At 37.3% G+C, this 14002-nt stretch overlaps 1 protein-coding gene across 1 annotated transcript in view; it reads left to right on the forward strand.

The window, feature by feature from the left end:
- The window catches only part of LOC102233939 (voltage-dependent calcium channel subunit alpha-2/delta-3-like), a 38804-nt gene extending 25865 nt beyond the window's left edge, over nt 1-12939 (forward strand). The window contains exons 16-38 of the mRNA XM_023324575.1: nt 568-648; nt 727-801; nt 1612-1695; nt 1952-2023; nt 2111-2172; nt 2959-3026; nt 3211-3256; nt 3356-3453; nt 3518-3611; nt 5909-5992; nt 6112-6233; nt 7709-7780; nt 7855-7916; nt 8006-8050; nt 8134-8196; nt 9377-9447; nt 9538-9613; nt 9807-9847; nt 9931-9986; nt 10098-10215; nt 10318-10430; nt 10571-10653; nt 11971-12939. Coding sequence (XP_023180343.1) covers nt 568-648; nt 727-801; nt 1612-1695; nt 1952-2023; nt 2111-2172; nt 2959-3026; nt 3211-3256; nt 3356-3453; nt 3518-3611; nt 5909-5992; nt 6112-6233; nt 7709-7780; nt 7855-7916; nt 8006-8050; nt 8134-8196; nt 9377-9447; nt 9538-9613; nt 9807-9847; nt 9931-9986; nt 10098-10215; nt 10318-10430; nt 10571-10653; nt 11971-12063 — 1779 coding nt within the window. The 3' untranslated portion in view covers nt 12064-12939. The remainder of the gene's footprint in view (nt 1-567; nt 649-726; nt 802-1611; nt 1696-1951; nt 2024-2110; nt 2173-2958; nt 3027-3210; nt 3257-3355; nt 3454-3517; nt 3612-5908; nt 5993-6111; nt 6234-7708; nt 7781-7854; nt 7917-8005; nt 8051-8133; nt 8197-9376; nt 9448-9537; nt 9614-9806; nt 9848-9930; nt 9987-10097; nt 10216-10317; nt 10431-10570; nt 10654-11970) is intronic.
- Nucleotides 12940-14002: the final 1063 nt, after the last annotated feature.

Genomic DNA, 14002 nt, shown 5'->3' on the forward strand with positions numbered 1-14002 from the left:
AGACTTTGTTGCTTTTTCAGATGCCAGACCATTCATATTTACTCTTGAAGTTGACTGAAAAACATAAAGAGGGATAGTGAGGAACAGATGGGACGGTTATTATTGTGACAAGAAAGTATTTTTTCTATTGTTCTTTGCTTAAATGTGAAGCTCCAGCAAAGTATCTCACAACAGAAAAGAAGAAAAAAAGAAGACCACTCTGAAGAAAAGTTTAAACTGACCCATGCCTATGTAGAATAATTTTACTCTACCTACTTAATAAACAGTGATGTTGGTGGATATATTTTACACTTTTTATTTATCTTTTTTTGCGCTTCAAGTAGTGCCCATTTTTATTGACGAAGAAAAAAAATTATGTTGAAGCTTTTGGTTTTGTTGTGCCACTTAGCATAATAAGTGGTCCCCATCCGACTACTACTAAAAAAATAATTTTAGAACCTCATAAAAACATAATCACTGATACGTCGGAGAAAGCAATAGAAGGTCTGCCTTCATTTTACTCTGACATGTTTCCCAGTTTTTGTTGTGTGATGGCTCCTTAATGGTGTGTTGCAACTTCTCATGCAGAAGAACCAGGGTATTCTGCTGGGAGTCGCTGGCACAGACATCCCTCTGCAGGAGCTGATGAAGCTCATCCCAAAACATATGGTACAATCAGTTTCCTCTGCTAGATCACTGTTTTTATGTCTTCTTTTACCCTGTCTGACACTCCTCTTCTCCCTGCAGTTAGGGATCCATGGATATGCTTTTGCAATCACAAATAATGGCTACATCCTGACGCATCCGGACCTCAGGCCTTTGGTAACTGAGTTTCTCTGCGTTTTCACTGCCTCAGTCTTGCAGCATTCCTTTACTTTACCCTCTCTTTTCCTTTGGTTTTGTGCACATCATCAAAATTATCCTTAAGGGCACACAGAGTCTAATGTGATATCTGGCTGAGAGGCTACATTAGCTTGTATAGTCTGTAATCCCACCTTTTCCTTTGATGTATGCATGCAGGGATAAAGGCCACTCATAAGGCTGGCTGGCCTGAGATTTCCCAGAGGTAACTTAACACTTGCTGGCAGAAACCACGGCCCCTCGCTCTGGGACCTCTGGTTCCTCAAGGAGCTTTGGCTGTGCTGGTGGATCTGTGTACGCCAGTGTTAGTGCTACAGCTCTCTGTGCAACTGTGTGTGTCAGTCTGTGCCGGTTCTTTGTGTCTCTTTGTGGATGTCGTTGTAGTCGTTGACGTTTCGTGTGAATCGGGGCGGTGGCAGAGCTTGACGTGTTCTTGTTTGAGCGTGGAGTTTCTATCAATCATATTAATTAATTTTAATTCACCTGACAGTGTTAATTTCACAGATGATTTGTTAAATTATTACTCTGCAAAAGCGCCTTATCAGTGCTTGATAAATAAAGATGAGGATGAGGATTCATTACATGACAAAAAGACAGACTTAAGTGAAAAAGCTTTGAATTTGTTTTCTACATCCGTGATATGTATTATGAAAACATGGAGCAGATTATTTCAGACTAGATTAGCTTCTGTGTGTGAGCTTTGTCAGTAAAATAAAGCAGGATTGCAGCGATGAGATTATTAATCTGTGCTTCTTGTTTTACTTTGTGCAGTATCAGGAGGGACAGAGGAGGAGGAAGCCTTATTACAGCAGCGTGGATCTCTCTGAGGTGGAGTGGGAAGACAAGGACGACATCGTACGTGCAAAACCTTATTACAAAAGGAGCAAAGTTGACTTTCTCCTAACCAAACGCAATTCAGACTAAATCTATTTGGATGTGCAACATTACTTTTTAATATTTTTTCCTCCCAATCTTATGAGAACTTCCATCAGACTAAATGATCCTGAGAACAGTCTGGTTATTTCCAAGCACAGTTTTCACAGCAAATTTGCACAGTAATCTTGAGCAGACAAAATGCCAGATCACTGACCGAGCTTGTCTTCTCGCTCAGCTACGTAACGCCATGGTAAACAGGAGGACGGGGACTTTCTCTATGGACGTGAAGAGGACCGTGGACCGAGGGGTGAGGCTGCAGATAGGACTGTTTAGTGTAAATCAGAAGACGGCCGTCATCTTTAATCTCTTAGGAATAAACAAACCTTATTTTCAGAGGCGTGTTCTCAAGATGCACAACGACTATTACTACACCGACATCAAAGGAACTCCATTCAGGTAATTTAAAACCTTTAATTCACTCTAGAGATCAAACCTCAGGATTTAACTGGTCAATACGGATTCACAGATTTTAATTAAGCTCTGACTCACCTGCTCCATTTTTAAGTTAGGAACATAACACATAATGTAGAAGAGGAAAAAAAATACTGCATGGCTAAAAGTAGGCGTCTCTTTTCTCATTGAAACATCATAGCTTGGTCTAATTATCAGACTTTAATAACTGCAACAATTTATATGCCTTTTGGATGATGCATTTACAGACAATAATTTGTGGGAATTCTTAATTTTGATTAATTTAACAAATTAGAAATAAAAATTCTGTTTTCCTTTTCATTTAGCTTGTAGATTAGGATGATAGTTACATCTTGTTTGCTACATTCAAAAATAAATTGACTTTTGTTGCACAAAAAGACACATGTCTTTTTTTTCTCACCTTTCTGACAAAAACTCTGATTAAACATTTCCTGTTTTAGGTCCATTGGTATCAGAAAAATAGTTTGTATTTGCTAAATGCCAGAAGAAATGGAGAGATTTGTTGTGTTAGATGACTGTCTTTTTTTAAATGCTTGAAGTGGCTCAAATATTTTGGGTGGCCTTCCACTTCTTGTAAATAGTGATAATTATGGCAATTCTAACTGACCTACAACAGAAAAAGTTACTTTTATTTAATTTCAGAAGCTGAGAAAAAAATATTTCTGTACCTTTATACACTCTTCTTTAAAGTCTGCAGTCCACTAAAGGAATAACTTAACTTTTTACACTCCTTTGCGTTTGTGGCTCCAGTGTCGGAGTTGCTCTCTCAAGAGGCCACGGAAAGTATTTCTTCAGAGGAAATGTATCGATGGATGCAGGTACTTTAATCCAAGTTCATCTCACACAATATGACGTCAACAAAGACGGACGAGCAATATGCTTACATGGCGCAGAACTCAGATTTCTGTGTCACCAGAAAACCTTTTGCTCATGTAAACTCAATCAGTGCCTGAGTCAATGTGGAGCGGCATTGCTGGAGCGTTACTGACTGTCGTTTTTCAGGGCTCCGTGATCTGGAACAGCCAGATGTCGCCCTGGCAGATGAATGGTGAGGCAAGGCTTGTAAAGGTGGCCGTTCATGCGTTATTTAGGTTACATCATTTGGCATTATGTGGACTGGGTTCTGATTTGTTTGGGCTGGACACAGGACCTACTGCAACACGGAGGAGAAGCACGAGCACCGCCACCTGACCCAGATTCAAGCCATAAAGCTCTTCATGACTGGCCGCAGAACACACCTCAAATGTAAGAGAGTTGCACCTAAACTGGTTGTTGTGGTTTGTAAGGTAACTTGTGTTGCATCATTCAGGTGACAGAGAGTTGATACAGGAGGTGTTGTTCGACGCTGTTGTCACGGCTCCACTGAAGAGCTACTGGAACAGTCTGGCTCTCAACAAATCAGAGTAAGAACATTAGAAAACATTTATACTTCTCCCCCAACTGCAGTCAGAATATGTCAAGTTTTGTTTCTTGTGTTTCTCATTTCATTAACAGCTCATTCAACATGATCAGAGTTCAAATCGTATCTGACTCTGACTTTTTGTATTTGTTTTAACAATTTTAACCCCTTCATACGTGAATTATGATCCTTTATGTCAGGATTATTTTCCAAAATGTTTTTGATTTTCTTAAGGCATAAAAAAAGGTAGGGGGAAAAAATTTTAAAAAAAAAATTTGGATTTTCTTCTAGGTGATCAATTGTAATTTTCTCCAAATGCAAAGTTATTTGGAAAATACATTAGTAATATTGTTCTTTAGGGGTTACTTGATATCACAATATATTTTTTACCTGCAAGAATCCTCTGTAGCAGAAGGGAGGAGTGGGTTGGTCAGCATGCTTTTTCGTTTGTCTGTCATATTGAATTCAACAAAAGTTTTCTTGCACTTGCAGTGCAAGTAGTTGGTAGTGTACTGTATGAAGCACTAGTGCCCACTTCAGTGGTCTGTGTGCATTTATAACATAGAAATATACAAGAAACACAAGAAAATGGCTTTTAAATAGCTTCCGCTGAAGTACGGACTCTCCACAAGGGAGTCCTGCAGGGCTCAATACTTGAATTCCTGCTATTTTCTCTGTAAACCTGCTGCCTCTCAGTTTGTCAGAAAGTACAAACTTGTATTTTTTTTGTTGTTGTTGTTGTTACAGAAATTATCAGTTTTATGTTTCCCTGAAATGGAGATGGGGTCTTCCATACAAACACTAAAAGGTTGTTATGATCAGATGTGACACTATTTTAACTTTTTTCCTTCATTGAGCCAAAAAGTGATAATAAATTAACGCTGCAGATCACCCTTACATCTTATTCTCATGGTGAAACCATGGCGATGCAGCATCGTGCTGAGGGAATAGTTTCAATCAGCTTCAAACAGGGAAGCAGGTGACTAAAAACATAAAATTCTAGATAAATGCACCACTTGAAGTTTTTACTAACACAGGTTTAAGTGTAACATTTTTATTTTATCTAGGTTAAAGTAGTTTATCAATTCAAGTGTCATAATTATCCTGCAAAGGATTTTATCTTATTTTCTGAACATTTAACATTGATGAAAAACAAAGATATTTTTACAGGATGTTGTAAAAAGATTTCCTGTAATATAACAGAAAAAAAAATCAGTCCAGGCTTAATTTTCTGTTCATTAGCACATAACATACAAAAAATGCACAATTTTATCTAAACTTCTATGCATGCGTTGTTTATTTGGACATGAGGGTTCAGGAGGATATGTGAAAAATAATCACTCAAGCACATTTTAGAAGGATACAAATTTCCATCAGTAAAAATTATATATTTCCAGTTGGAGAGGTGAAAGAAGAAAACAGATTAATAACACAAAAATGTTTCAAGATATTTTAATCATAAGTTGATATCTTAAAAACCTTTAATGCAGAAGTTTTTCTTCTTTTCCCTCCAATTTCCTTTGTGAACTCTGTATTTTGTAGTTCTATGTATTATATAGTTTGTATAGTCTTTTGTCAGGCTGCGCTTCAAAATGAGACATCAAACATATGTGAGATTTATCTTTATAAATAAGGTGACATTTAAAAATGGCCCTTTGTGTCCTCACTTCATTGTTTTTAATAGCTTGACACTTTAACCATGTATTTTTCTGTGCTGTATTTGTTGCTCCATTTTGGCCAAAAACTTTCTTGAAAAAGAGGTTTTCAAACTCAGTGAGTTTAAATAATAATGAATAAATAAAATAATGCAACATATTCTCTACCAGTAAAAGTGTGAACTTAACGTACAGTTATTGTTTTTGCTCATCATATGTGTGACTGATTATGTTGAATCTTCTGGTCCTTTTAAGGATTAAACAGATTATTCTTTTTGGGAAAAAAAAGAAGAATCCTAAAGACCTAATCAAAGTCTTCAGTATTTATTCAATGTTGCCCAATAATCTGGGTGCGATATTTATAATTATTTTTCAAAACTCTGCTTCAACTCAGCTGCATTGGGAAACTTCGGTAATGACATGACGTCTGTCTCAAAGAAATTTAACGTGCACAATTTTCTTTCTCCTTCCCCATTGAATGCCACTTTGAGTTGGTCTTTTAAATTAATTTCCAGTGAAATATATCCATCTTTGTGGCTGTAAAGTTCAACGGGTACAAATACTTTTGCAAGCCTCTGTGTGTGTTGCATGGCTGAAACACAGAGAAGTTTATTTGGTTATCGTCTCCTTTGCATCCCCCCTACAGGAACCCAGACAAAGGGGTGGAGATTGCATTTCTGGGCACACGGACTGGTCTGTCCAGAACAAACCTGTTTGTACCGACTGCTCAGTGAGTGCTGCAGCTCAACATCTCTCTAATCATTACTTACAGCATGAAGCAAGGTGGTGAATGTAATCATTGTCTTCTCACCTCTGTTTCTTTCTTTGTGTGTCTCTGTGGCTGCACAGAAATTTCCTGACAGCGGAGGACGAGGAGGGTGTGTTTAATGCTGATCACTTCCCCCTGTGGTACAAGAGAGCGGCAGAGCAGGTCCCAGGCACATTTGTCTACTCCATCCCCTTCAGCACAGGTACTCTTCACTGACTCTGTGATTACAGAAGTCACTGTGGGCTCTAAGAAAAGTCAATTGTCCGCTCTCTGAGTCCCTGCAAAACTACACCTAATATGAGCTTTATTTTCTATATTATTTTTATTTTGCTGCTGAATTTTCAGGTGTATCTCAGCAGATTGGAATGCCATCATTTTTTTCAGTAAATTTTCAAATCGTTTGGAAATGAAGGCCCCAGTGTCTGCTGCTTGTCTTCCAGTCAGAAGTCTCCAAAGTCAGTACTGATATGTGTTTGTGTTGGTCCACTGCACTTTTAAGTCTTCCTTAACTCTGTTGGAAAGCTTTATTGAGAAACTGATTTAAATTTTTACCAGAACTTGGCACCAGGTGACACCGACAAAAGTTAAAGCAATCTCAGCAGAGCCACAGGCTGACCTCCTCAGTCCTGCGCTAAATAGATTGTTTTTTGTATTACAACATACTGTAGCTTCATTTGATAAATTTGGTGTTTTATCAGCATGGCCATTGTCTTCATATGCAATTTTGCTTGACTATCATCTCCCTTCACTGTTCTGTTTGGGATTTCTCCCATTGAGTTTGATTGCCCAAGATGAATTTCATCCTGGCCAGATAGTGAACAGAAGGAGAATTTGTGAACAATAACTTATATTTTCTGCGCTGCTTTTGGAATCGTCATTCAGTTTGTGTTGTTTGCAAGAGGAATGCTTCAGTTTGGCACTTTGCATTGGGGGATTGTTGTTTACAGCAGACACAATTTCTGGTCATTTTCATAGCAGAGCTTTGTTCACAATTTAGTTGCCGCATTACATACGTCATTACCGAACGTTAGCAATTGGGTAAACTTCAACAGAGTCCACACTTCCAGCAAGCAATTGCTTCTCAACAGCCACTTGTCCAGTCCTCTGTATGAAGCAAAGCATAAAACAAAAGTCCTATTTTTGTGCTGTGCATGGGAGAAGGAGGCATCAGCAGAGAACTCACACATGCATGTGGAAAACACACCAACTCCATGCAGAAAGAGCCCAGGCTGAGTCTAAATTATGCATCAATTTTTCTATTGAATTACTGAGTAAAGCAACTTTCCACTTATGTTCTAACTCACTGAGATACAAAAAATAAATCAGTTTTAATAGGAAAATCCTTATTTAGACTGTGAGTTTTACTAGCAAGACGTGCAGCTCATCTTATCTGCCTCATAACCTATGAGCCATTTTAATGGACCTGGTTCGGTCCACGGTTCGGGGAATATGAAGGACTCAGACTTTCTGTGCAGAACTTTTACATCCTCCATCCTATTTTAAATGACTGAATGCATAACCTGAAATCTTCAGTCACGACGCTCATTTCAGGAACAGTAAAGTTGGATCAGAGGAAACTCCAACTGGACTCCACCGTCACCCAGCAGCTGCTGGGCAAAGGGTGCCACCTAGTGAGCATAAAAGGTAACATGAATAAATTTCACTGCTCTTTTCTAGCTTCTGAGAGTGTGGTGTTGGCCAGCACAGCAATTCAGCTCCTCGATGACAGGAAGTCTCCGATTGTTGCTGGTAATAGTTGCCCACATCACATTTATCTCCAACTCTGTTGATCAAGTCAGAGCTCAGTGTTATGCTGTTTTCAGCTGTGGGGATCCAAATGAAGCTCGAGTATTTTCAGAGAAAGTTCTGGACTGCCTGCAGACAGGTAATCCGAAACCTCTGTGACATAATATTTTAGAAATAATTAAATTTCTAGTCATGAATGAAAATAAACTCTTATTGTGTTTTACTCAGTGCACAGCTCTGGATGGAAATTGTATCATTAGCTGTGATAGTGAGGTAAGAAAACTTCCACATCACTGGTTTTATTCCTGTTTGAGGGTTTATTTTTAATTTAACCTTCTTGTTTTCTGTCCTTACAGGACATTAACTGCTACCTCATTGACAACAATGGCTTCATTCTTGTTACGGAGGAAAAATCTCAGGTAAAGTCCATATTTCTGCATTCACACATTGACAGTCAAGTTACTGAACAATTTAGATGACTAAAATCCTGACCAGTGTTTATCTAGATACAATGAACTTTTCTGGAGATTTCTGATAGATAAATCTGAAAAGATGGTGTTAGAATGTTTTATGGGATCAGATTTCCGTGTTTAGAAAGTGATAAAAGACGTGCAGCTGCATGAGTCCAAAAATCTAAAAAATATGCATATATCTGTAATAAAATCCTGAGAGATAAATCCAAATGAGCGTTTAGCTGCAAGGTTACTCTGTTCTTCAGGGATTAAAACTTTTATCTCTCTAACAATTCAATTCAATTGAATTCAGTTTATTTAATATCACCAATTCACAACGAATGTAATCTCGAGGCAATTTACAAAAATATAAGTCAAAGAAGAATTATTTATTTAAAGTAAAAATCTGAGAATTTGCACCATTTTTATTTGACATCCCCAAATAAAATAAACTAATTGGTAGATGGAGTCCATCTGTGTGTCATTTAATCTCACTGTAAACCCAGATGTTGTGTGAAGGCCTCAGAGGTTTGTTAGTCAGGATTAGTGAACAAACAACATCATGAAGACCATCGAATGCTGCAGAGATAATGGAGATGTTTATAGGATCTTCTTTTATATCAATATTCAGAGTTCTGAAAACTGTCAAAAACAAAATCAGTATGTTACAACTGCAAATCTAGCAAGACTTTACCTCCTACCCAAACTTCAGGTAGGAAAAAGGAGCATGAATCAAAGAATCACCTTTGCCGCTTACAGTAACTCTGGATGAGCTGCAAAGATCCACAGCTCAGGTGGGAGAATCTGTTGAAAACTTTTAGTCCTGCATCCAAAAATCTGGACTTTATGCAAGAGTAGCAAGTAAAAAGCCATTGTTGAAAGAAAGTTATAAGAAGCCATGTGGGAGCTGCAGCAAAGTGACCAATATTCAATCGCAGATCTATTTAAGGGCTTAAAAATGGCAATTTTTACATTTCTCACCCAAGTTAACTGAGCCTGAGCTGAAGAATCAGCAAAAGATTTTAGTGTCTGAATATGCTAAGTTAGTAGAAAGATAATTATTACACAGGCACTATTTAGGATATTATTTTTTTATGCTATTCCTGTAAGATTTCCAGTAATGTAAGTAACGGTTTTCCTCTCTCAGACAGGGCTTTTCTTTGGAGAGGTGGAGGGCGCTGTCATGAGCAAACTTCTCCAAATGGGCTCCTTTAAAAGGTCAAACACACTAATTGATTTCTGTCTCTGTTTTCACTCCAGGTCTTAATTATGTGCATTACAACCTCTGCTGTTGTGCTTGTGTTGCAGAATCAACCTCTATGATTACCAAGCGCTTTGCAGAGAGTACGCCGGGAGCAGCGACAGCGCACGCACTTTATCAGATGTGAGTGTTTGAGAAACACCAGTCTGTAAATAGAAGAAGACCAGAACTCTGCAGACTGTTGCAGTAATATTCTCTATGGTTAAAATATTCAGAAATACCAGAGATGTTTGTATGTTAGAGGTTATTACTGTCTGTGCACCGTTGAACTGTGACAAGTATGAAATGTTTTCTTCCTCCTTTTCTTTTCTTTCAGCCTTTCTCAATGGTTAAGTGGCTCCTGACAGAACTTGTCATGTAATAACTTTTAAATATATAGTAGTTCACTTTTTATAATTGTCACAAAGGACGCAAGTTTACATTTTCTGTTGTTTTCTTAGTTTCCTGCTAGAATTCAACCTGTACAGCTGGTGGAACGTCGACCTCTCAGCCAAAGGTAACCATCATATCGTTGTCTGTAAAGATGAGCCACAGCGTGAGAAAGAAAAACCTCCTTTCTTTTTGTGGAAACTTTGTGGTGGACCTAAATATGTGTTTTCCTGAACAGCTCAGAGGCCTCAGGGTAAAACCATGATGGTGCCTTGCGACACAGAATACCCAGCCTTCGTCTCTGAACGCACCATTAAGGAGACAACAGGCAACGTTGACTGCGGTGGTTGTGTTAGGTACCGATTTAGACTCGCGTCAAGAAGCTCGTCACTGAATCTTCAAATGATTTCAACTTTTCACTGTAACAATTTTAATTCTAGTTTGTGTGTTGGATGCAGTTCTTTTGTCATACAGCAGATTCCCAGCAGCAACCTGTTCATGGTTGTAGTTGACAACAAGTGCGACTGCGGCACCTTTGATCCTGTAACAATGGATCCCATCGAGATCAAGTATATCCTTTATAGATCTGCTGCTTTAAGCATTGTTAGATGCTGGTTATAGGATTTGTATTGGAGTTAATAAATTATGTGAAGCTTTTAATGTGAGCTTTAATGAACTGTTCAGTCATTTCTATCCTTGACTCCTTTGAACACAACGAGTCACTAAAATGTGACAGACTAAAGCTGCAGAAGGACAGGAAAAAGCCTGAGTCATGTCATCCTTTCCACCCTGAGGTAGGAGAAATGTTCCTGTCCACAAAGTCAACATGATGAACAAACAAAGCAAAATGTTTACTTGACTCTTATTCAAAGTAATTTGGCAGCAAACGACCATTAAATTACCACCATAGTAAATTTGGAAAACTCAAAACACTGGTCAACAGCCAAAAACTTGTTTTCCAAATGTTTTAGGGTAATTTTGATATGTTGAATCCAAACATGACTTTGGTTTTGCTCAATCAGGTCAGCTTTCTGAACTATGGATGCAACATGAGCAGCAAATGCATGACTTGTTTTCACATCTGGATCAGTTTCCTGAGAATCTGGGATCAATGAGTGATGATCAGGAGGAGAGAATCCATCAGGACAGAAAAGAGATGGAGAATTGTGCACAATTTTGCATAATGTTCAATTTACATGTACTTGTTCCTATAGGTGTTTATTATTCAATTTACAGAAATACAAGTTTGTAGCACTTATTTTATACATTATGTTAGAAAACTTTTTTTTTTCTAAAACATTTTTTTGGATGAAAAATATTAACGGGAATGAACTGATAACGTCACAAAAAGTCAGAAGATCAAATTTCTCTAAATCAAATTAGAATAACAACCTGATCTGATTGTAAAAAATTAGCATTTTTGGATTTAGTGGTGCAAAATAATCCTAATCCAGTTGAAAAACATAGACAATTTCCAAAAGATATTCTGTTTGTAACCCAGTGATAAGTGTTTTTAGCCATTTGCAGTGGGTCACGTGTGAAGAACAACAACATCTTGAAGGTCTTTTCTCTGATGAAAATATCATTTAACTGTTTGGTCCAGATGTAAACACTTCATGGTAGAAGCTTATCACCTAAACACATTTTCCTTCATGGTAAAACATGGTGGTGGCAGCATAATGTGGTGGCAAACAGAGTTGATGAAAAGAGAGACTAAATTGTCTGTGAAGAACAATTTAGTGCAACCTAAATTTTTCTTCACAGATTTTTTTTCCATCCACTCTGATTGAGAATTACCTTTTAAGCAATGACAGATTTCAGCTTCGAGAAAGTAAGACAAATACTCTCAAAAGACCTGCGGCTGTAACTGCAGCAAAAAGGGTGGGATCCTCCCGGTTTTATTTTTATTTAAATTAGACAACCACATACGATTTCTTTCTTCCATTTAAAAATTACAAAAAAATCCAATGAAATGTTGTTTATCTTGTTCTGACTTACTTTATTTCAGACTGTTTGCATCATTGAAACCTCTGAAGCTAGATACAACACATCAAACTGCTTAACATTATGTTAACACACTCAGGTGTAACAGCAGTGTGTGTCTTCTGCAGGAAAATGCCATGGAGTGTGGCTCAGCCGGTCGCCTCTCCAGCTGCCTGGCTGTAAATCTGCTGACCCTGATTGCAGCGACCGTCAGCAGGTGACCATGAGCTGCAGGTCTGAAGCTAACTCCACCAGAAGACGCTTAGAAACACTTAGAGAACATGACTGATCAGAAACGACTTCGCTCACCTCTGCAGCAGACATTACTCTACTAAGACTCTATTAGGTCTTTATCAATAGCTCTGAGGCTCACATCCATTACTGCAGAAAACACAACATAATGTGAACAATAAGAGTGTGTGCTTGGAGAGTTTGCTCTCCTCATTGCATATCACTGCACTGAACGTTTGTCTTGTTCTGAATGTGTGCTGAATTAATGGGAGGGGAAAACGCCAAATGGGAACAAGACTTTTTTTTTTTTCTCAAAGTCTGAACAAGTTCACTGTGCAAAAGAAGATATTATGTGTGTTTCATTGTCGTGAGGAAAAAATAAAGGAATGTAAAATGCACTTTTGTGAGCTATGGAAAGAATAGGTTTTTGGATATAAATCAGAGAAAATAATTTAATGTGCAATTGTTTTATTTCCCTGAATATTTGAGTTGCTTTTCTAACAAAATATCTACTGTAAAAAAAAATATTATTTATAAAAGACAGTAAATAAAAATGTAATTTGAACGGTTCTGCCAGTTTCTCTTCAATTAAAGTGAGAGGAGTTAATATGCATGATGAAGATGCAGTGTGTTGAAGAATGTTACATTTATATATTCAGCCATAATTTGTTGTAACGTCCATGTAATCTTAACCATGTGTCTAAGAAAAGAGATTAATAAACCTAAAGAAATATTTTCCTTCTTTACACATTGTGCTGCTTCCTCTTTGTGCATGTCATCAAGTTTTTAAAAGGCAAAAATAAACTGAATTATAACAGATTCAACAGAGAAAGGAAAACAAGAATGGTGGTGCAGGTATAAAAACTAAACAAGACATTACAGTTGAACAAGAATTACAAGGAAAACCTTTTGTTTCAACAAATCATCATGGGACATCTAGCTTGGACCCTCAGGCTAACCAGGGATGGTGGAGTAAATGTGGTAAAGGTTGTCAGGCTGCAAGGAGAAAATAAAAGCATCAGCTTCAGGATGAACTGCAGATAATCTGCTGAGTCAGACTTACATCATCATTTTTGGTTCCTTGCATGATTTGCATTTCCAGGTCTGTAACAAAAATAAATATTTTTAAGGAAGTTTTTTAAATATCGACTATTTGCAAAAGAAAAATATTGCATTTGATTTAATTATGTTGCATTCTTTAGCAAAATCAATAAAATAAAAATGATAATCACCCGCCAGATTGGCTCCCCTGGTTATGTAGGATGTTTAAAAAGTCTTAAAACATTATTGCAGTAATCATATTTGTAATCTGATTACAAATATTATAACCAAATAAAGCCATCTATTTACTCATGTGGGATTTTTTTGTACTCCTATTAAAACTGGGCTTTTTTAGACATTTGCCAGAAATGCCAATAACTACTGAGGGTGATGCAGAAAAACACGATTTACATCCCACTTTTGGAAAAACAAAGTAAAAAAAACATCTCACCATCACAAGAAGAATCCACTATGTGGGTTATCAGGTAAGGTTCAAAATTACGTGAAGGTACCTTTTTTATTAATTGAAAGAAAATAGAATAGTTAGTAATAAATATATGAAGAGGAAACTGCACACACAAGAAGTCTCTGGTTCTGTATTAATGGAAAAGGGAAATTGTGGCGAGCATACAGGTTAACTCAGCTGATAGGAATGCAGCTGCTGAATAACCATGAGGTGAAATATTTTAACTAACAGATGAGAATACACTCATTTGGAAAACAAATACTATATGCTGCTGTAGGCTGTGTGTTTTTCAACAATTTTAGCTCTGGTGTGTTTTAAATAGAAATTTAAACAATACTTTAAAATTAAATCTGGATTAAATCAAACAAAAAAATGGAAATGTTTTTTTTTTTTCATCAACAGGTAAGAAAAAAATATAACTT

The sequence above is a fragment of the Xiphophorus maculatus genome, chromosome 20, assembly GCF_002775205.1.
Source record: "Xiphophorus maculatus strain JP 163 A chromosome 20, X_maculatus-5.0-male, whole genome shotgun sequence".
Lineage (NCBI taxonomy): Eukaryota > Metazoa > Chordata > Actinopteri > Cyprinodontiformes > Poeciliidae > Xiphophorus > Xiphophorus maculatus.